Below are 26,392 nucleotides of genomic sequence, written 5' to 3'. Positions count from 1 at the left end.
AGTTTTTACTGTGGAGGAAAAAATAGAGGCAAGAGAGCTTAGGGAATTTTTTTCTTAGGCTGGAGGCTTAGACCAGAGGTGTTCCACAGGAGAGAGATAATGGGAACTGCAGATGCTGGAGATTCCAAGATAATAAAATGTGAGGCTGGATGAACACAGCAGGCCAAGCAGCATCTCAGGAGCACAAAAGCTGACGTTTCGGGCCTAGACCCTTCATCAGAGAGGGGGATGGGGGGAGGGAACTGGAATAAATAGGGAGAGAGGGGGAGGCGGACCGAAGATGGAGAGTAAAGAAGATAGGTGGAGAGGGTGTAGGTGGGGAGGTAGGGAGGGGATAGGTCAGTCCAGGGAAGACGGACAGGTCAAGGAGGTGGGATGAGGTTAGTAGGTAGCTGGGGGTGCGGCTTGGGGTGGGAGGAAGGGATGGGTGAGAGGAAGAACCGGTTAGGGAGGCAGAGACAGGTTGGACTGGTTTTGGGATGCAGTGGGTCGGGGGGGAGAGCTGGGCTGGTTGTGTGGTGCAGTGGGGGGAGGGGATGAACTGGGCTGGTTTAGGGATGCAGTAGGGGAAGGGGAGATTTTGAAACTGGTGAAGTCCACATTGATACCATATGGCTGCAGGGTTCCCAGGCGGAATATGAGTTGCTGTTCCTGCAACCTTCGGGTGGCATCATTGTGGCAGTGCAGGAGGCCCATGATGGAATTGGTTTTGGGTCCACTTTTGTTTGAAATTTATATAAATGATTTAGATGAGAACATAGGAGGCATAGTTAGTAAGATGGTATAGTAGACAGCGAAGGAGGTCATCTAAGATTATGAAGAGATCTTGATCAGTTGGGTCAATAGGCTGAGGAGTGGCAGATGGAGTTCAATTTGGTTAAATGTGAGGTATGGCATTTTGGTAAAGCAATCAAGGGCAGGACTTACACATGTAATGGTAGACCCCTGGGTAGTGTTGTAGAACAAGGAGACCTAGGTGTTTGGGTACAGAATTCTTTGAGTTTTGTATCAAATGTAGATATCATGGTTAAGGAGGTGCTCAGCATGCTCATCGTCATTGTTCAGACCTTTGAGTATAATAATTAGGATGTCATGTTGAGATTGTACAGGACAATCCTGGAGTAATGTGTACAGTTCCGGTTGCCCTGTTATAGAAAGGATATTAATTATCTGGAGAGCTTTACCTCAGAAAATATTTACCAGATGTTGCCAGGAATAGGGAGTTTTGATATAAGGAGAGACTGGATAGGCTGGGACTTTTTCACTGCAGCCCAGAAGATTGAGAGTGACCTTATAAAGATGTATAAAGCCATGGAGTGAGGGATTTCAAGACTAGGGGGCATATTTTTAAGGTGAGAGGAGAAAGATTTTAAAAAAGACATGAGATGCAACTTTTTTATACAGAATGGTTCATGTGTGGAATCAATTTCCAGAGGAAGTGGTAGATGAGGGTACAGCTACAATGTTTAAAAGGCATTTGGATAAGTACACTAAGGAGGGATATGGACCAAGCGCAGGCAGGTGGAACTAGTTTAGTTTCTGATTATGGTCAGCATGGACTGGTTGGGCCAAAGGGTACTAATGCTTGTGCACTCATCAGTGAGCATCCCTACTTCTGACCTTATGTAATAGGGATGGTTATAGACCAGCATGAATAGCTGTTAATGGCTAACACTATATAGTGTGTAATGGTGGGCTATGTGATAACAAGGCCTGGTGTGAGGAGCAGGGGGCTAGGACAAGGGAGAGTTCAGCTGTAAAATTATTGTACTCAATATTGAGTCCGGAGGGCTGCAGGCTCCCCAAGTGGCAAAGAGGTGTTGTTATTCCAGCTTGCGCTGAGCTTCACTAGAGCACTGCAGCAAGCCTGAGACAGCGATGTTAGCCAGGGAACAGGGTAGTGTGTTGAAATGGCAGGCAACTGATAGCTCAGGATCTTTCTTGCAGGCAGAACATAGATGCTCTGTGAAGTGGTCACCCCCGGTCAATGTGTCATTTCTACAATGTAGAGGAGGCCACATTTTGAGCAGCGAATGCAGTTGATTAGATTGTGTGAAGAGCAGGTAAAGCACTGCTTCACCTGGAAGTTATGTTTGGGCCCTCGAATACTGGGGAAGGAGGAGGTAAATGGGCATGTGTTATACCTTTGGTGGTTGCAGGGGAAGGAACAGTGAAGCTGTGGGTGTGTATTGGGGGTGAAGGAAGAGTGGACCAGGGTGTCCCAGAAGGAATGCTCTCTGCACAAGATGTACAAGGGAGGGGAGGGGAATATGTGTCTGGTGTTGGCATCTTGCGGGAGGTGGCAGAAATGGCAGCTGATGATCTTCTGGATGTGAATGCTAGTGGGATGGCATGTAAGGAAAAGGTGAACCCGAAGGCTGTTGCAGGAAGAAAGAGATGAGGTAAGGGCAGAATTGCGAGAGATGGGTTGGACCCAGTTGAGGGCCCTATCAGCAATGGTGCTGGGAAATCCTTGGCTGAGGAAGAAGGTGAACATTTCGGTGGCTCCCTTGTCAAAGTTGGCCTCGTCAGAATATATGTGAGAAGATGGAGGAATTGAGGGAATGGAATGGAATCTTTACAGGAAGCAGAGTGCAAGGATGTATTGTCCAGTTAGCTGTGGGATTTATAGCGGATATTGGTTGCCAGTCCATCCCCAGAAATGGAAACAGAGACGTCGAGGAAGGGAATGGAGTCGTCCAACATGGCCCAGGTGAAAGTGTGAGTGGGATGGAAATCGGAAGTGAAATTGATGAGCATTTCCAATTCTGGATGAGAGAAAGAAGCAGCACTGATGATATTGATATATTGGACAAAGAGTAGTGGATGGGGACTGGAACAGGAGTGCACCGCCTATCCCACAAAGAGACAAGCATAACTGTGGACCATCAGTGTAAGCATGGCCACCTTTCTGACCTGAAGAAAATGTGAGGTGTTAAAAGGGAAGTTGCTCAGGATGAGGACAAGCTCGGCCGAGCGGCGGAGGGTGGTGGTGGATGAAGACAGTTCAGACCTTTGTTCCAGGAAGAAGCGAAGAGCCTTACGACCCTCCCGGCGGGGAATGGACATGTCAAGAAATTGTGCATCCATGGTAAAAGAGGAGATAGCTGGAGACTGCAAACTGGAAATCCTGAAACTGGCGTAAAGTGTCAGAGGAATTGCTGATGTATATGAGCAGGGACTGGGCCAGGGAGAAAAGACTGGGTCAAGATAGGAAGAATTCTGTGAGGCTGAAATAGTGGAAGTCCTGTTTGTGGATTTTTGGAAGGGGGGTAAAACCGTGCTGTGCGAGGCTGGGGTCTAACAGCTTGGAGGCAGTTGAGCCGGGTGGGTCACCAGGTCAGTTGCAGTAGTTCATACTGCTGTGTAATGGTGGGATGATAGTCCACGGGAAGATTGTAAAAGGTATCAGATGGCTGGCTCTCAGCCTCTGCAATTTAGTGATCTTATCCGCTGTATTTCAGACACGGGCAGAAAATAAAACTGTAACCCATGTCATTGCCCCGATTGCTTGCTTCTTGTTATTGCTGCTTGGTGGATACTCCAGAATGGTTGCTGTCAAATTTACCCTCAGCTTCCTTAAAGAGTCTGGCAGGTGCTAATATATATTATGGGTTAAAATGACGAAGAAAAGGTAAGATTGCACCACTGAGGAGTGATTGAAACACCTTGTGGGGTTACAGCTGATGGTAACACACTATCCAGGGCGCCTGGCTGTTTCTAACATCAGTTAAATCCCTCATTAAAATTAACCGCTTAATCGGATGTCGGTTATTCTCATTCCAGCTTCCCAACGACAGTAGGTTTCAGCATATATATATTTAAAGGGCTGTCTCTAAATGTCAACACTGACCGCCGCCTGTGAGCTACCAATCTCACACATCCTCCTAGCACCAAGGTACCACAACTGAGGGGTTGTACAAGGTTATTTAATCATCGTCGGACGAATACTGTTCTAACCCAATTCCTCTGCTTTCCGGGAGCGGATTTCTCTTGGAGAAAGGGGGACGATCGCAAAAGTAGTGCCTGGATCGTGAGTTTCTATGTGTTGTCAAGGAATTCCTTGCCTCTGTCTTTTAGCTGGTAAGGTCAGGAGGAGGCAGGGTGTGCGGCACACAGCCTGTGGCAGTGCGAGAGCCAGTGATCTGGCAATCAACTGGACCTGTGATCTGTGATGAAACACTGAGTGGCGAACAAAACGGGAGCGTGCGGTGACTGAGGACCATCTTGAGAGACAGCGACGGCAGGGTAACTGAGGAACAAACGTTGAAGGAGATCAGGATCTGAGATCCGGAGTAGTCAGGACTGATCAGTCACACCCAGAAAATAAACCAGGAACCCACGGCTTCCAGTGTCTGGATGAATCGGGAGACTTAAGGTAACACATATCCAGGATAAACCCTCCCCTGGAGCTGTTCGGGCATGTAACCCACTGTTATAAATCCATATTTCGTCTGATAGAAGTTTTCATTTGTCTACGCTCTCATATCTTATAAGTTTTTAGCAGCTACATTAATAAGGATTTCGTTACTGCGTAGAAGCTTGTCTGAAATCCCCTGCCTCTGATTAATTTACGATGGGCATGCGGTGTGATAGCATGTTACAATTCCCCATAGGAATCCATGTGATTTGGCCGATCATTAATCTCGGCCTTAGTTCGGTAACAATATTGTAAAAGTTGAAAACTTGACTATCCTTCACTTGTGCAGGAGTCCAGTGGGTGTTTGGACGTGAAGGAGGTGATGTTTAAAAATCAGAGACCCGGAGGCTGAAGAACTGCTTCATTCCTCAGAAGACGCTCGAATTCTTCGGGTAAGGAGGATTTCTTTTGCTCTTCAGCTCCCTGGAAGGCATCGTTTTTATTTAGCCCGAGCTGCAGCTATCAAACCATTCCACGGGCGAAGACAGTTTCCTGCTGTAGGTTTGTCTCAGTTCAAAATAATCAGCTGGAGACTTTTTTTAAAAAAAAGTTACGTCAGTTTTCCTTCTAATTTCACACGATTTGTGAATATTCACTTCTTGGTGTTGGCGGAGGAGTTGCAATTGGTGATTGTGGAGATGCAGCTCGAAGTGGAAAGTGAGGTAGATTTGAGAAAGTGGAAAACTGATAGAACCTCAGCGTAGAAGATCATTCGGCCCGTCGTGCCTGTGCCGGCTGTGTGAAAGGACAGTTTGGCTTTAGTTCCATATCCTAGCCACAGACGTGCCGAGGACAGGTTTGCAGGGTACTGAGCGTAATGCCTCTTGTGAATAATGTAACAACAGGCGAAACACAGTGTTGAAGCTCACTCTATGGAATTGCGTGCATAAGCTCTGTTACAGACAGCGACCCAATATGGGCGAGTTTGCTATCGATACCAATCGATAGTGAGTTTGAAATAATAGGGCTGAAAGAGGCTTCGACTAAGGTCATTGCAAATAATTGAATGACATATATCAGTGCGATAAATCTGATGAATTACATAATTTTTATCTGAACACAAATAATTTTATCATATTGTATGTATACTACAGTGATTGTAAGGGGGTCGGCCAGTGGACCTCATAACTGGTGCTGCTAGTCTGGCCCAACCAGGGAGTCCTGGCTGATAAATGGGGGTGTCAGAGGTTCTGTTTACTCTGATGGCTGGCTCTGAGGAAACTAGGTCAGTTTCAAAGACTCTCCCAGTGTAAATGAAGGGTGATTTGGTGACAGGATACTGGCCTCTGGAGTTATTTCAGTGGAATTAGTGATGTAACTGTGCAAAAAGCAACTACAAGCTGAAGCCTAACAGGACTTCAATCAGGCAGTACAGGTGGCTTTATCATTGGAAAATGCAGCAAGTAGAGAATATGATTTTCAGGGTATCCCGATGGAAGTGGACACCAACACCAGTCTGACTGAGTGTGGGGCACACCACTTGAGTGAAGGCAAGTGCATAGCCTCACTCAGGACATATCCTGAACAGAGGGACTCTCATTCACCTCACAGCAAAACCCAAAACAAAACCAAGCCTTGGCCAAATTGTTAAAATTTTCTTCAGGATCTGGACCAGCAAGCATTTTATTTGCTGCCATAAAGCAAACTCAAGACAGCCAAAGAGATAGCACTAGACCTAAATGGAGTTTGATAACTATGGATCTGTATCCAGGAAAGCACATACACTGGAAAGTCCCTCTACATCTGGTTTGGATCAGTTAACTTGCTTAGCAACATCCAAATCAGAACCAATCAAAATAAACATCTGGTTAAATGATCACCCAGTTCTAATGGTGGTTGATGTCAGTGAGGCCATTCCAGTGATCACAGAACAAAATTCACTCTTGACTCCAAATCTTGACTTTGCACAAGACCTCAGCTGGGTTGAGAACCATAGTGGTGAACATTTACAGATTAAGGGGACAACTTTGGTTCAATGGCAGCTGGTTCAGTTACCATTGATTGTAGTCAAAGGCTCAGGCCCAAGCTTGATGGGGTGAAATTGGTTGAGAAAGATTCACTTAGACTGGCTCAACATGTTTTGATAAGAAAATGGCTACCTGGGTGAAATAGCCATTAAATACCTGGAAGGTTTTTGGGAAGGTCTAGGGATGACCAAAGGACCCAAGGCCACCTTGCATGTTGACTAGGAAGCAATTCCATGATTCTGCAAGGCCCACTCAGAGCCATTTGTTATACAGGCACGAGTAGAGGCAGAAATCAGAGGGTGAAAAATGGAGGAATGATAAGACTAGTCCCGTTTGCAGAATGAGCAACACCTGTCATACCGATTATGAAGCCTGTTGGGTTGATGCACCTTTGTGAGAATTTTAAACAAATGGTAAATCATTTTTCACAGCTGGATAAATACCCAGTTGCTCACATGGAAGATTTATATGCAAAGCTGGTTGGGAGGCAGTCCTTCTCAAAGCTGGTCATGAACCATGCGTACTTACAATGGTGGTTATATGAGGATTCCTAGAAGTTGGCTTCAGTTAATACTCATAAAGGTTTGTACCAACATATTGTTATAAAGTGGATGTTGACCCTCCATCTGGAAACTAAAACCAAAACACCCAAAGAGGAACACCTCATGGAATAATCTGTAAAAGGAGTATGAGAAGTGATGTAACCTGCCTTTCAGCAACTTCAAATGATTACATAAGACATTCACTTTACAATCAACAAGTAACAATTTATTTATCTAACTCTAATTGTGAACAAATTAACAAAAATATTAACAAACCCCTTCTAACTATTAACTATTCCTGAATAAAACAAGATTCTAGTGGTATGCTGTTCCAAATAAATACAATTCCCATTTATGTAAGATTAGATTTTAATCTCTTGAAATTATAGCCACGTTATGTGTCTTCCAGAATGCTCTGTATCTTCTCTGTTGAATATTCGGTCAGAAAAGCCTTCTCTGTCAACATTTCTGTCAGGAATATTAGCTGTTATTTTAATTGCGCCGTAGGTACCTCTGATGTTTAGATGGTGCTTTCCCTAAGACTTAGAGAAGACTGTAACAGCCAGTGGTTCTCTCTTGCGAGCTGATGGCTATTAACTCTGGCAATTGGCAGTTAGTTGTCCTGTCTTGTCCAACTTCCCATTCTTTTATACCCTTGATGACGTACCAATTTCTTACAATAAGATCGATCCTATGTTGTCAAAACCATCAGACTTAAATTTAATTGGATTTTTGGTATCTAAGTGCCTGGTTCAAATTGATTGGCTGAACTCAAAACTTGCCAACTTGGTAACAAAACAGAACTATTGCTTGGCCCTCTAACTGTATGGCCTTTTAATGCAAATGTTTCAATTCGGGTGCTCTCTGTGCTCTTGTAATATTTCACGCTGCAACAGATGTCCTTTTTAAATCTCTAAGTGTAGAAATAGCACATCATCTTTTAAAAGTACCATTTAATGCTTCCGCTCCCCATACCCCTTAGCATTTTACAAACACCAAATTCTTCCGAATCCACAAGGATTCTACCCAACTTTACAACATTATGTGACTGACATTTGGGCTGTTGTTAACCTGTGCAATTTTTCAGCGAATGATGGAAAACATTTCACAAGGTCTTAGCCTGGTCACCATTTATTTAGATGATGTGCTAATAACAGGGAAGTCCAATAAGGAGCACTTTGAGAACGTGAACATAGTCCTTAGATGTTTTCCCCAGGCGGGCAGTTGCCTTAGAACGGGAAAATGTATGTTCCAGGCACCCCATGTGAGGTACATGGGCTGCAGAGTCAACCAGACTGGGTTACACTTGTTAGAAGATTAAGTAAGAGTGAAAAATGGTGCCCCGGCTCCCACACTATTACCACAGTGTAAGTCTTTCCTTGGGCTAGTGAACTATTACAGAAAGTTCATGCAAAACTTGCGAATGGCCGGGTAAACCCTGAACCCAGTTACGCATCAGCTATGCAGATCCTTTCGTGGGTTCAATGTTCTTAGTCATTGTGGATGCCCAGTCAAAATGGTTGGATGTAAGGACGTACATGGAGTTCATTCACCAAACATGAGGGCGGCAATAGAAAATCTGTGCCCATCTTTTGCAATACACAGACTCTTGGAACTGTTGGTCACAGATAACAGGCTGCCATTTACCAGCAGGAATTTGAGTATCTGCTAAAGTTGAATGGTGGTAATCATATAACGACAGTCCATACCATCCATCATCCAATGGTCTGACGGAAAGAGCAGTCTAAACTTTGAAGGCAGGCTTAAAGAAACAGCCTATCATTTCGCTAGATACCAAAGCGTCCTGGTTTCTTTTTGATTACAGCACCACCCCTCATGCAACTACAGGACTAGCTCCAGCAGAGTTACTAATGGGAGCAGACTGCGCATCAGGTTAAATCTTCCTGGACCTGGGGGGAAGGTAAACTGGTATCAGGAACACCAATGCTGAACACAAGACTCCACTAAGCAAGAGAGACAGTTTACTGTAGGGGAAAAAGTTTGGTATAGTAAGCATGGGAATGGCCCTACATTGGTAAGAGGCATGGTTGATACGAGGTCAGGTCCAGTGATGTATTAATTTTGGGTAGGTGTGATAGTCCTGAAGAAGCACATGGACCATATGAAAGCTGCAAACTCACAAATGATGTGTGGATAAAATGTGCTCAACTCCTCAACTATGTTTCCAATTGTTCTGGAACCTGTGTGTTCTCTATCTCTGACTAACATTGAAGATACCTTGGAATCTGAGATGGATACAGTGGATGTCACAGCCTTGACACCTTTACCACCTGAAGAAGAGAATGAATTTCTTCTGAGATGCTCCAGGCACAAGAGACATTATGTAACAAGTTAGAGGAACCTGACATGGTTCTGAAATTTTCCAGGAGGAGCTACAGGAAAAAGAACCAGCTATGTCCTTGGACTTAGAGGGGGAGGGATGCAGTGATTGTACCAAGGTCAGCCAGGTGGACCTCATAGACTATGAGTTCCCTGATTGAGAATGTTAGTCTGTTCCAAACAGGGAGTCCTGACTGACAGAAGTAAACAGGAGTGGCAGAGGTTCTGCTCACTCTGAGAGCTGGCTCTGAGGTATCTGGATCAGTGTCAAGTGTGTAAATAATGGTGATGGGATACCAGCCTCTGTGGAGCTATTTCCTATACAAATGTCAAAATCTTACTTAAACATGTTCCCAAGTGACAACTTTGTTCTGGAATTGCCAGAAATTACAGTGTAGACATAACCACAACAGATGTGCTTCATGAAGATAATGAAAAACTCCAGTTGGCTCACATCCTGATTGCCTGTCTGAGTCTTCATTCATCTTTTGATTGAAATTTGGAGGGCTGCTTCAAATCAAAGAAAAATGCTTTGAAGTTGCAAATTTTGAAATACAAAGCAAAATGCAAATAAAGTAATATTCTATTTTGCTGCTGGAATGTGGCTCTGATTGTGTAAAGAAGGAACCAGAAGGCAGTGGTTTTCTTTGCTTACCATATGTAGATGACATCTGATTGACAGTGTGACCTTAGTGATAGAAAAGGTTCACAGATTTCAGTTTAGTTTGACCTTGAAAAGAAAAGGTTTAAGTGATGACTTTACCTTGAGAATCTTGTGAGATAAATGACAAAGAAAGGAGAGCTTAAGCCATCTGCTTGCAACAATATCTTGAGCTTAATCTGTGATTTTGTTCTGGTCTCAGTGTGTGCTTGGTAGGTCAGTTCAGATGATGGCTTGGGAACATTTGGTTACCATGGAATTCCATGTTGTCACACAGTTTCAAATGATGGTAGGTCAAGAGATTTGACAGGATTGTTTTCATCAAATTCTTTTGTGAAGTGCTTTGAGAGACTTTTATACATTAAGTTGCCAGAGTTATTTTGCCATTGCTCTAGATTCTTGCTATTTCTAGAGACAGTCCAGTGGTTTGTATGCTTGCTTCTGACAACATCTGGGATTTCTAAGGCATTCGCTATTTGCTTTCACCAAGGCTGTGACGTAGTGAGACTGGATTTCTATATGATGAGAGCGCCCACATTGGTAGTTCATATGGAATTTGCCATATGTAAGTGAAGGGACAACAGAAGAACTCTCTCTGATGGATGCTTAAACTAACAGATTAGGCGTTCTACAAGTGAATTTTTATTTTCCTGGTTGTTGCTCAGCATCTTGAACATTGTTGCAGGTTGACCAATTCAGGTAAATACAGATTTTTATCACAGTCCTGAATTTTGTCTTGTCAGAAGTGGAGAAATGTTGCAGTGGTGAATCACCTACTATAGAATGCCCATCCTCTGATCTGCTGTGGTCATCATAGCAATTGTATAGTTAGTCTAGTTGAGCTCCTGGTTAATGATGATTCCCAGATTGTTGATGCTGGAGCCTCAGCAATGGTATGTGAATTGACTATCAAGGGGATATGGTTATACTCACTGTGTTATTGAAGAAGGTCATATTCTGGCATTTTTGAATGTTAATTGCCATTTGCCAACCCAAATATGGAGTTTTTGCAGGTTTTCCTGCATTGCTTCATTTCCTGATATCATTATCTTAGATTGATCCAAATACCAAGAAATTATTAGCCAACTGCAAGATAGAAGACATGTCATTAGTGAAGCAGCTGAAGACAGTTTGTCTTGATGTTAATGACATGGAATTATTGTCTTCCCTCAGCCACACTATGTTCTTTACATGAGAGAGATTTTCTTGGATCCCATTGGCCTTTATTAACAAGGCTTTTGGTGCCACACTCAGTCAAATGTTGTCTTGATGTCAAGGATAGTCAGACACATCCTACCTTTGAAATTCAGATACTATACCCATGTCCAGACTAACACTGTAATAATGAGGTCTAGAGCTGAGTAGTTCTGGCAGAAGCCAAGTCAAGCACTAGTGAACAGGTCATTGGCTAGAAAGTGCCATTTGACAACAAAACTGAGACTTCGTCACATTATTGATAATTGAGAATGGGTTAAAAGGCTGGGGTGGATCTTTTTTGTACTTTGTGGGCAAGCCATACTATGCCAATTTTCCAGACTGTCAAGTAGATGACTAAACTGTACTGAAACAGTTTGCTTAAATGGGTGGCTACTTCCAGTACACCAAGTTTCTGCATTGCAGTTAGCATGTTGATGAGGAACATTACAGTTAAAGTGTGTAGTGCACTCAGCTATTTCCAAATGTCATATGGAGTGAATCACATTGTCTGCGATGGAATTTGTGATGCTTCAGACTTCAGGAGGTGACTGGGAAGGAGCGTTACTTTGTACTTTTGGCTGAATATATTCGTAAACACCTCAGCCTTGTCTTTTGCAGTTCTGTGCTGGGCCCCACCGTTGCTGAGGGTTGGATGTGAATCTAAACGGGTGTTTCTTCACTGCTCATTAGATTTTTATGTGTTGGCCACCAAAGATGACTAAACATGGCACCATTGTGTGGTTTTATCGTGATTCAGTGCTTGTAGGATTATATAGCTTTGTCTGTAGTAATCTGTTTTAGTAGATATGTGGTTCGGTGTTTGGGTTTCACCAAGTTAACATGTAATTTGCAGATGCATGTCGTGGTACTCCGAGTATGTTCTTCTGCATGCCTCGTTGAAACAATGTTGATTCTTGGGCTTGATTTGGGTAGAAAAGAGGGAAATGTCACATATGAGTCTGCAGATCGCAGTGATGACAAATGTGCTGTTGTTAATGACCATGACACCTCACGCATGCCTATTGATGAGGTACATGACCTATTCCCAATATATTATACTTAGCCAAAGATAATGTTTGAATGACACAAACTTAAGTGTGAAGTTAGAACTTGAACTGCAGGAAGCTTTTCTTAAAAACATTACCATGGAATGTTTCATCTGCAATGGATAAATTTGTGAGGAGGTGGGATATTCTGTAGTGTTGGATTTGTTCCGACTTCATGCATCCTGATTTTGACAGCAAAGTACTTCAGATGGCCAGCTCCATCAATGGTGATGCTTCAGAGCCTGTTTAGGAGATGGGCATTGAAGTGCCTAAGCTAAAATATCCGAAGATATCCTATGTCATTGCAACACTTATTATTTCCGCAAAGGGTGGCGTTCAACCTAAAAAAAGACTGATCCATTAACTGAGGCAAAGTGGTGGATAATAATTTTTGATAACATTTGATCTGAAGCAATGTAACTTCACTTGGTCCAGTGTCAATATGGAGGGCTCCCTGAGTCATTTCTTCCCGAAGGTGTATCACTGTTTCTCCAATCTTTATTAACCTTTCTTGCTGGTGAGCAGAGCAGACATAGAATAATGATGGAAGAGTCTGGGACATTGATGATTGGCATGATTCTGTGAGTGTGATCAAATCCTAACCCTCGGTTCTCCCAACTTTGACAGCCATCTCCAGATATTAGTGAACTTTACAGAGTGAATTATTTGGGTACAACTTTGCCATGTACTGATTTAGTATCTAGTGCTCATAAATAGTGCATCTGGGAACAGTATTTTATTGTTCCTTTGCTACTATTTTAAGACAACTGAGACCCTTATTAGGACACTTCAGATGGTAGTTAAGAATTGTTCATATTGATTTGAGACTATTATGCACAGGCCAGACTCTGTAGGGATGTCAGGCTTTCTTTCCTGGAGTACAGTTAGAATGTTATTACTCTTTCATCAGTCTTTACTGCTACTAATTATTATTACCAGATTATTTTTAAACTGAGCACAAATTTTCAAACTGCCTATGCTTGAGTTTGAACTCACATTCTCCAGATTATTAATCCAGTAACATTGCCAGCCAGTGATTACCCCTGTCTAAATTAGGCCAATGTCCATGTCTATCTGACTACCAAATTATTTCAGAGGTTCATCTCATATACCTAATTCATTCCTCTTGAATTATACTGAAATGGCAATAATCTTTTAAATCATTGTCCTTTCAATCTGAAACCTCATTCTGTAGAAGACCATGAATGGTAAAAATATATTTGGAAAGTGTCACCAGAATTTCTGAATTCTTTGAAGACTAAATGCAGCATACCAATATTGAAGAACAGAAACTATTATAGAATTTTAAACAAGATTTCACTCCACTAATGTAGGACAATTGATAATTTGTGAAACATCTAACATTTAGTAAAGGAAGTAAAACAACACTAAACAAAGACAGCAGCAATCAGCAATGATCAGCGATAACAAGGTGTGGAGCTAGATGAACACAGCAGGCCAAGCAGCATCTTATTTTCAGCTCTTGGTTTTGAATATTGCTGGAACATGTGTTATTTTGCCTTTAACTTGTAGATTTTATTTTCTGTTTGTTCTGTAGCTGCATTACTTTGCTCACCGTTGCTCATTTTCTCCATACTTGGTCTCAGACTCAGCAATTCCAATATCATATTTGATCACGATCCCTCAGAATTGGTTGATTGACATTATTAAATAAATTAAGTGTACAGGTGCAGCCTCTATTTTATTATTGCATGGATTCCAAACCAGACAAGCCTATACTTTTAAGTCAGTTATATGATATCATGACATATGATGTTCCACTATAAAAGTATTTGTCTCACCTTCAATCATCTTCTCTGTGTAATAAAGCCAGTGTAGGCAATCAGTTATGTGTGTAATATACAGTGACATTAGTAAGCAAAGAACCAAGACTATGCCTGTATATTTGTACTACTACAGCTTTGTAAGTATTTAGTTTTGTAGATAAACTTTAAGATATCTGACTCCATAGCATGTGACTATCTTTGTCACATTTTACATGGGCTAACGTAGCTAGAAAACCAAAAATAGCATAATGATAAAGACACCATGGCAGTTGTAAACATTTTTTTTAACAGTCATCATTCCTCATCACCTACCAAAGCTCAGAGCTAGAATTGCAACTACAACCAAGATGAAAGAACTGCAGCCAAAACTAAAGGCTACAGTCTTCTTCTGAAACATAGTGAGTACTTCACCTCTCTCTTAAAAAAGCATGAAAGGCTGTTGATCCAATTAAAAAACAGGAACTTAAAGTGGCCCTGGAAGGACCTCTCCAAGATGCTGCTAGGAGAAAATGCAATTTAAAGGTACTGACAAAATGTACTCTAAACTAAAAAGCCCATACCCCATCTTCAGATATCAGTTGATTGCTCCATTTTATATGTCAAAATTGGTGTGAAAATCAGAAAAATGCATACATCAACACAACTGATAAATAAAAATCTGCTACAACATATCTGTAATTTTTAAGGAATCAACAGCGTAGATTAAAAAAAGAAGCCACCAAAAAGCAACAAAGCACTACACTGCATTCCAGATCATTCTACTGGAATTTTAAAGAGCAGAAAGACAGAAGGAAACAGCATAACCATGGATTAGCATTTCATTAACAAACTGTTAGAACATCCATTATGTCAAGAAAGCATCAGTCGTTAACTTACAGATCAATAAATAACTGAGAAAGAAAGACAGACAGTCAAACCTGTTTTCATTTTGGACACTGAAGGGATAAGAAGAATAATACTTTCTGGTATTTTTGATGACAACAATTCTGATTATAGAAGATCAACTTAAAGTTCAAATCAATTTCAGGATACATGGGTTTGAGTTCATATCATGCCAACAACAGCCAATTAAGGCAATAAGCCAATTTGTAGACAGGTATTGAAGCAAAGATGTGGAATGTGATCTCACTGAAGCTAACTTAGTTGAAAGGCTCATGAAACTGGTGATTATCTCCTTACTTATCAATTTTTTTCCAAAAAGCACTTCTGGACAAACTTAAGGAATATACCATTGTTACTTGGCTAAATAAAGGATGCAAGTTTAAAACTTTCAAGTTAATTGGCAGCATCTGAAGTGTTTGACTATGAAAAAACTATTGTAGTCATCAGCAAGTTCAATGGAACATCCAAATCTCGCACGAGATTTAATGTGTCTTTTCCACCAAGATGGTGTCCATCGTGTTGTGACGTGGGCAAGTGATGTTCTGAAACAATGTGTAAGTAAACCAATTGCCCAGAAAAGCCCAACCTGTAATACAATTCTTTTCAGCAGCATGTGAAGAAGAACCAAACAAGGAACAATGCCAAAGATGACTCCAAACCTGCATCCATGGTGCACAGCATGACAGCAAACTCTAAGTGGCACCCACAAAATTACAGCTTATAAAACCCAGTTGGCAGTACATGCAATAAACTTAAAACACCACATGAACGTCATCAAAAAAGTGAAGCTTGTACCTCCATCCAGTTGATAATTCCGAAAAAGAAAGGACAACATGCACTACGTCCCAAAATTGACCCTTGTCAGTTCAAATATACTTCTGAGCACCAGTGGATAGCGTTATGGAGTGCAAGTCTGTGTGCAGTTTTAAAATTCTTATTCATTGATGGATGTTGGTGTCGTTGGCTAGCCAGTGTTTAAAATCCGTCCGTAGTTCCCCTTGAGAAGGTGTGATGAGCTGCCTTCTTGTACTGCTGCAGTCCATGTGCTGTAGATAGACCCAAAATGCAAATGGCACCGCTTATCAAGCAGACTCAGAGTGTGCGGGACTTAGAACATAAGAATATAAGAACTAGGAGCAGGAGTAGGCCATTCAGCCCTTCGAGCCTGCTCCACCATTCAATAAGATCATGGCTGATCTTTTTGTGGACTCGGATCCACTTACCCGCGTAGAGACTTGACTTTCTGATGCGGCATCTACCTTTCCAAGAAACAGCTAGACATTTGCATGCCACATCAGCACGGTACATGCATGGTTTATGGATCCTCTAATGTTTGAGTCAGCTTGCCCAGTGCCTTGAACAACGTACTTGCTGCTGCTGTGTTTACTTGTCCATTTCTGTGATGTTGTTAATTGCTGACTCTATGGGACTGTGTCCTGCCTGGGCTGAGTAGGTGTCTGGCCTCTAGCAGTCCGCCAAATGCAGTGACCTGGGCGATTCTTCTCATCAGTTGCAGAGATGTGGCAGTGATATACTCACCAGCATGTGTTCCTGACTCTAATCTAACTGAAGTATCCGCTGAGGTGTCAATATCTGAGCTGTTGTGTGGTGCCAGAGGGGGCCATGCGGGGATCAGTAGCGAATTATCTCTGAGATCGAGGAGAAGATGTCATGCTGGCTGCTTCTTGAAGGCACAGATTATGTAGATTTCACCGGTGCCTGCATGAGACAGAAGAAGAATGTGTAATGATAAAGGTAGCATTTAGCGTATGTTAAATCTACAACCACAGTGGTGGTGGTGGGAGAGCAACACAATAATAGATAATGATTCTTGGTCACAGGGACTCAGAGGTTTCAGCCTCCCACAAGAATGGCCATGGTCCTCTTCAGCTAGGGCAAGATTCTGTCCTCCTAAGTGTCTGCCGTACTGTGGGCTGTTTTCACCAGGAATGAGACAAGGAGGGATTGAGTGAGATGAAGGTAGCTGACAGAGCAGTTAGCGCTGGTGCAGTTTGGGGTAAAGTGGTGATACGCCCTGAATGGAAGGTGCAGAAATCATGCAAGGTTCGTAGTCTGAAGTTGATGTGTTGTAACAAGTGAGGGAAGATATTATAAGCAATAGTGACAGTGTTAAACCATAAGACTTGGTGGAAGGTTGGTGCAGTAGCAGAAGCAGAGTGTAAGGTAGCAGTGTGAAGGCAGTGGCACTTACCCTTATGGAGTGCAGAGGGTCATTGACCTTCTTCTGTCACTGCTGTGCATTCCTCCAAGATGTGGAAACATCATTGATTCAAAACCTAGATGGCGACGTCAGCGGGCATGGTCCCCTCTGCCAACATGAAGGGCCGGTCTCTGTACCAATTCTGTCCACCAGGACCTCCAGGTACCTACTGGAAAAGAGCGGGCCACGTTTCCACAGCCCTCCACAGCCAGGACAATGATTGAGACAAAGGAATCGTGTAAGGCAGCTCTGGACTGACAGCGTTGATGTGGTACTCTACTGCATTTTAAATATGGTGCCAGTTTGTGGCACCAGGTGAATCCTAGCTAATACTGGTGGTCATGAGTACGCCTACCTAACTGTCTATAGTATACATTGCATGAACTAATGTAGACAGAAAATCTAGAAATGGTGTCAGTTATTCCAGTTACGCTTTGATTATAAATGTTTAATTTCAATGATGTGGGCAGTATTTTGTGCAACAGCATCTCATTTAGAATTGACTATTACGCCAACAGAACTCACTCAAGATGCATGCTTATATGGGTCAAGAGGTCAGAGATACACTTCCATAACATAAAATTTCATAATTCAAGAAGGCACCAAAAAATTTACTTCTTTAGAAACTCCCTGTTCTTTCGACCACAGTGCTTGGATTTTTATCTTCTCTATCTGACAATGTTTGTGAAGAGATATTTTCAGCTATCTCTAATTATCTCTTCTTTGGCCAAGAAACAATTAGTAATTTATGAAGTGCTTAACCCAGATTGACATTCTTAACCTTTAGTTACATGTTTTATAACTGGAATTATCTAGGGCAGAAGCAATTAATTTGTATCAAACATGTAAATAAAATGCACATAAAAATTATGCTAAGCATTGAGCCAGATGTAGGCCAGACCAAATAAGGACAGTTAGTTTCCTTCACTGAAGGACACTGTGAAACTCATGCATTTTTACAACAATTGATGACAACTTCATGATCATCATGTCTGCGACTAGCTTTCAATTCCAGATGTGCTAATTATTTGAGTTTAACTTCCACCAGCTACTATCAGTTGGATTTTAACTCTATGGCCCAAACATTAGCCTAGGTCTTTAGATTACAAGCCCAGTGACAATGCCACTACACCACCACCTCCCCAAAGCAGATACTGTTATAGAAAAAGGGTATTGTTTCTCTATGTCTAATATAAATAAATGTTTGCCTGTCATGGTCAGAGGTTCAAATATTTCAAACTATTAAGTATAAAAAACAAAACTGGAAGTGCTGGAAGTATTAAGTAAATTTGAAAGTACTGTAATTACAAATGAACAAATCTCCGTAAAATAAAGGCAGAGTACTTGCTGATTCTCAAGTTGACTTTTCTGCCAAAATGAAGGAAAGTCTTCTTCTGTGTTATCAAGACAATATGGCTTTGGAATCATGGGGTGTTACAATTAATTTCACATCTGGCCCACGAAGGCAGCAAAGACTTTACTAGTCTGAAATCGAGGAACCAAACTCATAACATGCCATGTAATCCATGCAGTGCTTCAATGAATCATTAATTCAGTTTTATCATTTATCTGTACAGTCACCTTGTCTTTTCTAGATCAAAATGTGGTCTGACCTTTGATTTGTCTCCCATCATTCAGAACAGGAAAGCTGAATTGTGACCTAGCAAATAAATCATCAATCAAACATTACAGAATGGTGTCTATAGTTTGGGACCTCCTTCCTTTTGATATCTAAGACCTTATGGATTAAAGTAATTTTTAATGTGGGCAAATGCTAACCTAAAATAGCTGCTTGATCACCTGACCACAGATTGCAGCAAGTCTAGTAAACCCACATGGAATATATAAATTGGCTATACTGAAATGACCATTTCAGTCAAAACCAGTGAAACTAGACAACAAAGTCAGTGGTAAGAATTTGCATGTCCTGTCTAATTCACACTTGCATGATAAATTCGCATATTGGGAGACTAAAAGTTACCTGGGGAGTATTCAGTTTGGAAAGACACTAGAGTTGGACTTTGACATACACAAATGAACCATATTTCAGTAGTTTTTTTGACGTTGCAGAAAGGACAAATGGTTCATAACAATAGAATCTAGCTCTGTCTGTCTATCTGTCTGTCTGTTTCTTTCTCTCTCTCCCCATGCAATATCATATCTCAAAAGAAGTGTCCAGTACAAAGTGAATTTGGGAAAAGATCCATTCTGCAAATATCACTACTGCTGGTGAAACATGACAGCAGATAAACAACCCTGAATTCAGGATTCACTCTCACGACTCAAGAACTCCACAAACTTTAAACTGCACCTGTGTTTATTTTCCTGTTTGCACTAGACACACTTCCCCCTTCTAAAACTTATCATCTGTGCTTGTGTGTGAGTTGTTGATATTGTATTTTTTGATTTTCTTTCTTAGAGTTAATGGGTAATAAAATTCCTCTTCCTTTCAGTCAAGAAAACCTTGGCAACTAGCTCCATCACTTTCTCATAAACCAGTGTTTAATTGAAGTGTGATATCTGCATGCTGCAAAAAAATAAAATATTTGTTGTAACCAACCTTAAAAAAAGGGAAGCTGATTCGCCTTCATCACCAACTCATAACATTAAACACTATTTTCTTTCTCCCAATTTTCCACCGTGCCCAAGAGAAAAAATAATTTTGCTAACATCTACTCTAATACGTTAGCGATAACAAGGTATAGAGTTGGGTGAACACAGCAAGCCAGGCAGCATCATAGGAGCATGCTGCTTGGCCTGCTGTGTTCATCCAGCTCTACACCTTGTTATCTCAGATTCTCCAGCATCCTACTATCTCTACTCTAATGCATTGACAGGATCTTAACACTTCTGAAACTATTGTGCTGATGGATATAAATGTGGATCCTAACCATCTTGGTGTCAGGTAACTGCACAGTGTTGTAATCACAGAATACAGTCGATTGAAAGAATGCCCTATGTTTGCTACCCATTAAGACCAGTGGAGGTGTCCTGATACAGAGGCCCAATCAGAGATTCTGAAGACTGACAGCCTTTACTGGGAGAATTCAAACACTTGCTGATATGCCTAAGAAAACATGAGGGCACCTCTGCACGTTTAAACATTAAGATTACCCACAGCAGTTAGGCCATCATTGTGGGGAGTTCATCCCCGCAGGGGACTGCCTTGGCAGTAGCTTTGGCCTTTTAATCTCTTTTGTGGTGGAGGTGTCGAGAGGTGGCGCCCTTGGCAGCCGGCAGCCTGTTGCTGGTGGCTGCCTCCAAGAATTGACTAGGCTTCAGTCTCAGCAAGGAACTTGTCCAATGCCAGTAAAGCCTTGTCTGCATTTTGCCCACAATCAGCTCAGTTAGTCCCTAAATGGTCAAATTTGCTCACGCTACTACTGTTAGTATCTGGTGCCACATTGACTAATTCTTAGGAAGAATCACTGAAAGACAAGAACGTGTCCTCTTCAAATCTTACTCTTAATCCTGCCTAAAAGTCCACCTGCGTGTAGCCAGGAATGTTCTGACCATTATTTTTCAATTCTTTAACACAGTTTCCCTACTATCCGTACTATCTCATGCTACTTTCAACTGAAGAATTGAGCAGTTTCTTGGTTTACTCAAATTATTTGATTAAATCAAGGGGATAGAAAATATCAGAATTATAAATTGTCTCAAAAATAGCTTATTGTGTGTAAACTGTTAGATGTTGCTGCATTTCCGTGGTTAAACACACTTGCCTGAATGCTTCCCATGAAGAGAAAACTAATGCTCTGTGGCCCATTGGGAATGTCCATACCTCTGAGTCAGAAGGCTTGAATTTAAGCCTGATCTGCTCCAGAGGTATATAATGCCATCTCTGAACATGTTGATTCAAAAATGGCCACAAGGCAAACTGTCTGGTAATGGAGATGGTAGGAATTGCCAATCCTGGTATATGACATGTTTTAAAAAAAACACAATGAGGCTGATTGAATCATTGATAAGAACATAAATGTAATTTTAATTTACATGAATCATGTTTTATCTAATAGATTTATTTTCATTTTAGAAATATTTCTGTCTCTGATTATTCAACATTAGATTATATTGTTGCATTACATCTAAGGAGGCAACAAAAAAACCTTAGCTCTTATGAGGCTTTAGCTACTTAACAAAATAAAAACTTTGCTCTGCAACTATTCCATTCACAGTAATGTTACTGCATAGCGTTTAGCAAAATGGTTCTTTTAGTGAACAACATCTGAAAATATCAATTAATCCAATTATGAAACAATGCATCTGAATCAACAATTTTACAGATTAAATTTGTTCCAACTTCTTTGTAGTTGTACGTATGCAGGTCAGTAGTTGTAAGCTGGAATTTAAAAGGAGGAGAGAGCATCAGATAGTAACTTAACGGAGTCTGAAAGTTGTGCACAGGAATGGGGATTTGCAGAACCAATAGCTACTGTAGCAAGGCAACTGTGTTTGAGAATTATTATTGATATCTTTAATGGAACCTAATTCATTGCTTGCCAAGCTATCTTGCCTTAAAAGCAAATGTCTGTCCTCGCTGCCCTTTCTTAATGTTAATTTGTTTTGTTTCCCTTTTAATAAAGAACCACATTGAAATTATGTGATGATATATTAGTGACAGTTACAGATGTAATATTATTGTTCATTGACTTCAAAAAAGGAGAAACACATTGCATGAATTATTGTAAATGGCAAAAGAAGGCAATACCAAGACGTATTAATATTTAACTACACACATCTTTGTGACATTTATATTTTTCCTGATGCCTATTTAAAAACTGCATCTGAATGCCATAAAAGGGTGAGTGGTCCGAAATATTACAAGTTTCTCTGACTAAAATGATCATTCATTCTTTTTGCAATGTCTTGGATATCAAAATCTAAAAGATTCTGCTAACCCAATATGTATTTTTAATAATTACAAATATCAGATATTATAAAAATTGTCAATTACCAGTTGTTAAATTATTTTCTTTTTCTCTTAGGTACAAAGTGGGTATTCAGCACTGAAAAGAGTAAGAAACTTCAAAAATTCAGCTTTTACATCCATCTTTAATGACTCTTAAGCCTATTAATTACCATAAGAAATAAAGAGGATCTTGGAGAATTAACACTTTAATGATATTCTGCTTCAAAAATGAATCAAAGTGATGCAACTACAATGTCAACCACTTCTTTTAATACAACACCTGAAAAGAAATGTGAACATAACTTCCTGGATATGGAATGCTTCATGATTCTGACAGAAGAACAAAGAAAAGTTATAGCTGCAATGTGTTTGACAGTGGGGCCTTTTACTATTTTGGAGAACATTTTAGTTTTATGCATCATATTCTTTACTCCACAGCTTCGAAATCGACCTTCTTATTTGTTTATAACTAGCCTTGCATCTGCTGACCTCTGTGCAAGCATTAATTTTGTGTACAGTTTTGTCGATTTCCATGTTTTCAATCGTAAGGATGAAAATTATGTTTTCTTATTTAAGCTTGGATGTGTCATTGCATCATTCTCAGCTTCTGTGGGCAGTTTGCTGCTCACTGCCATTGACAGGTACATATGCATTCATAAGCCATCTGAATACAGGACAATTTTAACGAGGCAAAAAGCAGTGACCTGCCTTCTGTTCATGTGGTCAATTGCTGTTTTTATCGCTTTTCTTCCTTTGATGGGATGGAATTGCGTTAAATTACAATGTAAATGCTCTGAGCTATTTCCTCTTGTAGTTGAAAGCTATTTAGCTTGCTGGACTATATTCATAACTTTCCTGTTAGTGTTAATAATTTATGCGTATATACATATTCTGTGGAAAGCCCACGTTCATTCAACCTACATGGAGAAACAAAAAGAAGGAAGGAAAGGACATGACAAAGTGAGCCGCACACGTATGGACATTAGACTTGCCAAAACATTGGGTCTAATATTAATAATGCTGATAGTTTGTTGGTCTCCAGTCTTGACTCTGATGATATATGATGTATTTGGCAAGGTAAACAAAGGCACCAAAAAGGTATTTGCTTTTTGTAGTATGCTGTGTTTGTTAAATTCTACAGTAAATCCCATAATTTATGCCCTAAGAAGCAAAGATATGCGGACTGTATTGTTAAATATCTTGTCGCGGCAAAAGAGACAGCTGCCATCTCTAGAAGGCAGCATAGAGTCAGATGGACATTTCAAAAACAACAACACAATTGTGACCATCTCCTCATCAGCTGACCAATGCAACCATGCCAATTCAAAGAATGGTCACTGAATGATTCAAATCATCACCCGAATAATAAACATTCAGCCTGAAATAACTCCATAGAGGCCAGTATCCTGTCACCAAGTCACCCTTTAATTACATGTGCAGAGTACTTGACACTGGTCTGGCTTCTTTCAAGCCAGCTCTCTGAGTGAGCAGAACCTCTGACACTCCTGTTTATATCTGTCAGCTAGGACTCCCTAACTGGACCTAGTTAACAGCCCCAGTGATGGAACTCATATTCTGTGAGGTCCACCAGGCTGACTTATTACAATCACCACACAGGCCAAATTGTGCACTTCAAAAGAGCTGTGCAGCTAATTTTATTGATTGTGAACATTGTTACTGGGGATTTGTTTCAAAGAAATGGTATCTCAGGCACAGTTTGGTCCCATTGCACCAAGCAATGGCACTTCCATCTGCAGATAAATAGAATTGTTTCAGTTTCCATCACTTTGCTTCAGATAATTTGGAGAATTCAAACGTACTGTTTGAGAGCTATTTATAGAAAAGAATAGTGCTAATAATTTCTGTGCCAAATTAGTTAACATTTTGAAAGCGAACTTTGCATTAATTGCTAGTGAATGATCTAAATGTATGTCCATGTTTCATACATTTACTATGATCTTTAATGTGTAGCACAGTGACAACAGCAGATTTTCCTTTCTATAAATTTGCAATAACAAGAAACCTGCAGAAATTATACCGCTAACGAAAGAAAACATGATGAGAAAGAGTAAACATTACAAATATTTTTTATTGGCATCATTGTTCTCATGTGAAAAATTGCTATCTGATTGCAGTCAAAAATTTCACACAATATTGAAGCAAGGATACAATGCATAAACATTCCCTTAGGTTTTTGTTAAATATTACTTATAATGTTATGAAAAGGGATTTTAACTTTTTTTTGTAAATTCTAGAAGCATTGTTCTTTGTTCTAATGGCTGATGCAAGAAAATAATGCTCATGTTTCACGTTTTAGGTTAAAAGTTTCTTGTTTCATCCTATAGATTACTGTATATACTTGTTCTATTGAGCAGTTCAGTCTATCGGCATTATTAACAGCATCATTGTGACAGAATTTATAGGTTCCACTACAGTTGGCCAGATAATGTGTACATTTGCCAGACCAAGTCATAACTGACCATTACTGATTTGTTATCTTTTACTTTCTATTCGTATTGAAGCTGGTGAATAGAATTAGCATTACTTTATCACTATTGATAATCTGCATGCAATATTAAAGGACACAAAATATTCACTTAGTACCTCACCCATCTCGTGTGGCTCCACATATAGTCAGCCTCTCGATCTTGAAGGGTCCTGTTCTCTCCATTGTTACTCTTTTACCCTTATTGAAATTGAAATCATATAATATAACATGAAACAAAGAACTGTGGGTGTTTGGAACCTGGAACAAAAACAGAAATTGCTGGTGAAACTCAGCAGATCTGGCAGCCGCTATGGGAAGTGAGCAGAGTTAACACTTCGAGTCCAGTGATGCTTCATCAGAACTATTAGTTCGGAAACTGTAATATTTCCTTTGAATCATAAAATCCCTTTGGCCCATCAAGTCCACACCGACCCTCAGAAGGGCATCCCACTCAGACCCACCCTCCTATTCTATCCCTGTAACCCTGCATTTCCCATGGCTAATCCTCTTAGCCTACACACAATGGGCAATTTAGCATGGCCAATCCACCTAACCTGCACATCTTTAGACTGTGAGAGGAATTCGGAGTACCCAGAGGAAACCCAGGCAGACAAGAGGAGAATGTCTCTAGACAAGGTGGAGTCGGGCATTGTAAGGCAGCACTGCTAACCACTGAGCTGCCATGCTGCCTGAAGGTGAGGTTGAAGGTTGGAGAAAGGGGATAAGTGAGCAGACAGGTGGGGACGGAGATCATAGAGAGAGAGCTACAAAAGGGGTAAGATTAAAAGGAGATTATGGATAGCAAGACGATAGAGAAGAAAACTGTTTAAGTGATGACAAGAGCTAAGACTAGGAGAGAATGTGCTGTGTTGAAAACATCCCATATAATGTGATAATAGGCTGAGGAGTATGTGAGAATGAGTGACTGCTAAAAGCAACTCATGTCATAACAGCACTGGGTATGCAGTGGGTAAAAAAAATTCTAAGACAGATTCAGGCTCTAAAGTTATTGAACTTGATGTTGAATCCTGGAGACTGTCAGGTCTCCAAGAAGAAAATGAGATGTAGATCTTTGAGCTGATGCTGAGGTTCGCTGGAATACGCCAGCAGGCCTGCCACAGCACTGTTGGCAAGGGAACACAATGGTGTGTTGAAGTGGCAGGCAACAGGAAGCTTGGGGTCATTTTTGTAGAGAGATTGTAAGTGTTCTATAAAACAGTCACCCAGTCTGCAATTTGTCTCCCCAGTGTGAGGAGACCACAATGTGAACAGTGAATATAATGGACTAGTTTGAACTAAAGTCAAGATCTGTCCAAAGAGTTACTTTGAAAAGGAAGAAATAAGTACTTTGTAATAGACATTCGACAATTGTACAAATCAATTAAATTATAACTGTGTGCTTAAATAGTACAACATGGATTGTGTCTGCAATTTTCTACGCAGTCTTGTCTGTAACATTTCATGATGTTGCTAACGGCTTTTGTACTAGTTGGTGGTTACACTCAAGTGCTAACTAATGCTGAGACAGCACTTTTATGCTCAGTTGAAGAGTCTAACACCCATTCTGAAAAGAGAAAAACATGCCCCGGAAGAGATTCATTTGTCGCAATCGTCTTTGGATTGGAGTAATCATTATTGCCTTCATGCCGCTATTTGGGAAGCTTAACTTGTTCGATCCTGCTATCGAAGGTTTGTGCCCAGTGTGTGGAAAGAATGCAGTATTTTTTCTGGGCAAATGATATTGAGGCAGACGAAAAGCAACAAATAAGTCTCCTGACAGCATGTGGACCTGCAGCTTTTTCCGTCATGAAAGGCCTAACTTTCCAAGAGGCACTGGATACTAAAACCTTGCAAGAGTTGATGGATCTAGCAAAAAAATGTTACAACCCCAAGCCTCCTCCAGTTCTGAGATGCTATTGGTTTTACTTG

At 40.8% G+C, this 26,392-nt stretch overlaps 1 protein-coding gene across 1 annotated transcript; it reads left to right on the top strand.

Annotated features, from left to right (window-relative positions):
• The first annotated feature begins 3,804 nt into the window (after nt 1-3,804).
• On the top strand, nt 3,805-25,796 carry cnr2 (cannabinoid receptor 2). Its single transcript, XM_048558142.2, has 3 exons — nt 3,805-4,378; nt 4,710-4,812; nt 22,052-25,796. The coding sequence occupies exon 3, from the start codon at nt 22,204-22,206 to the stop codon at nt 23,314-23,316; it is 1,113 nt and encodes a 370-aa protein (XP_048414099.1). The 5' UTR covers nt 3,805-4,378; nt 4,710-4,812; nt 22,052-22,203; the 3' UTR covers nt 23,317-25,796.
• The last annotated feature ends 596 nt before the right edge of the window (nt 25,797-26,392 follow it).

Source organism: Stegostoma tigrinum, chromosome 24 (genome assembly GCF_030684315.1).
Source record: "Stegostoma tigrinum isolate sSteTig4 chromosome 24, sSteTig4.hap1, whole genome shotgun sequence".
Classification (NCBI taxonomy): Eukaryota; Metazoa; Chordata; class Chondrichthyes; order Orectolobiformes; family Stegostomatidae; genus Stegostoma; species Stegostoma tigrinum.
This window is presented reverse-complemented; position numbering and strand designations above follow the sequence as displayed.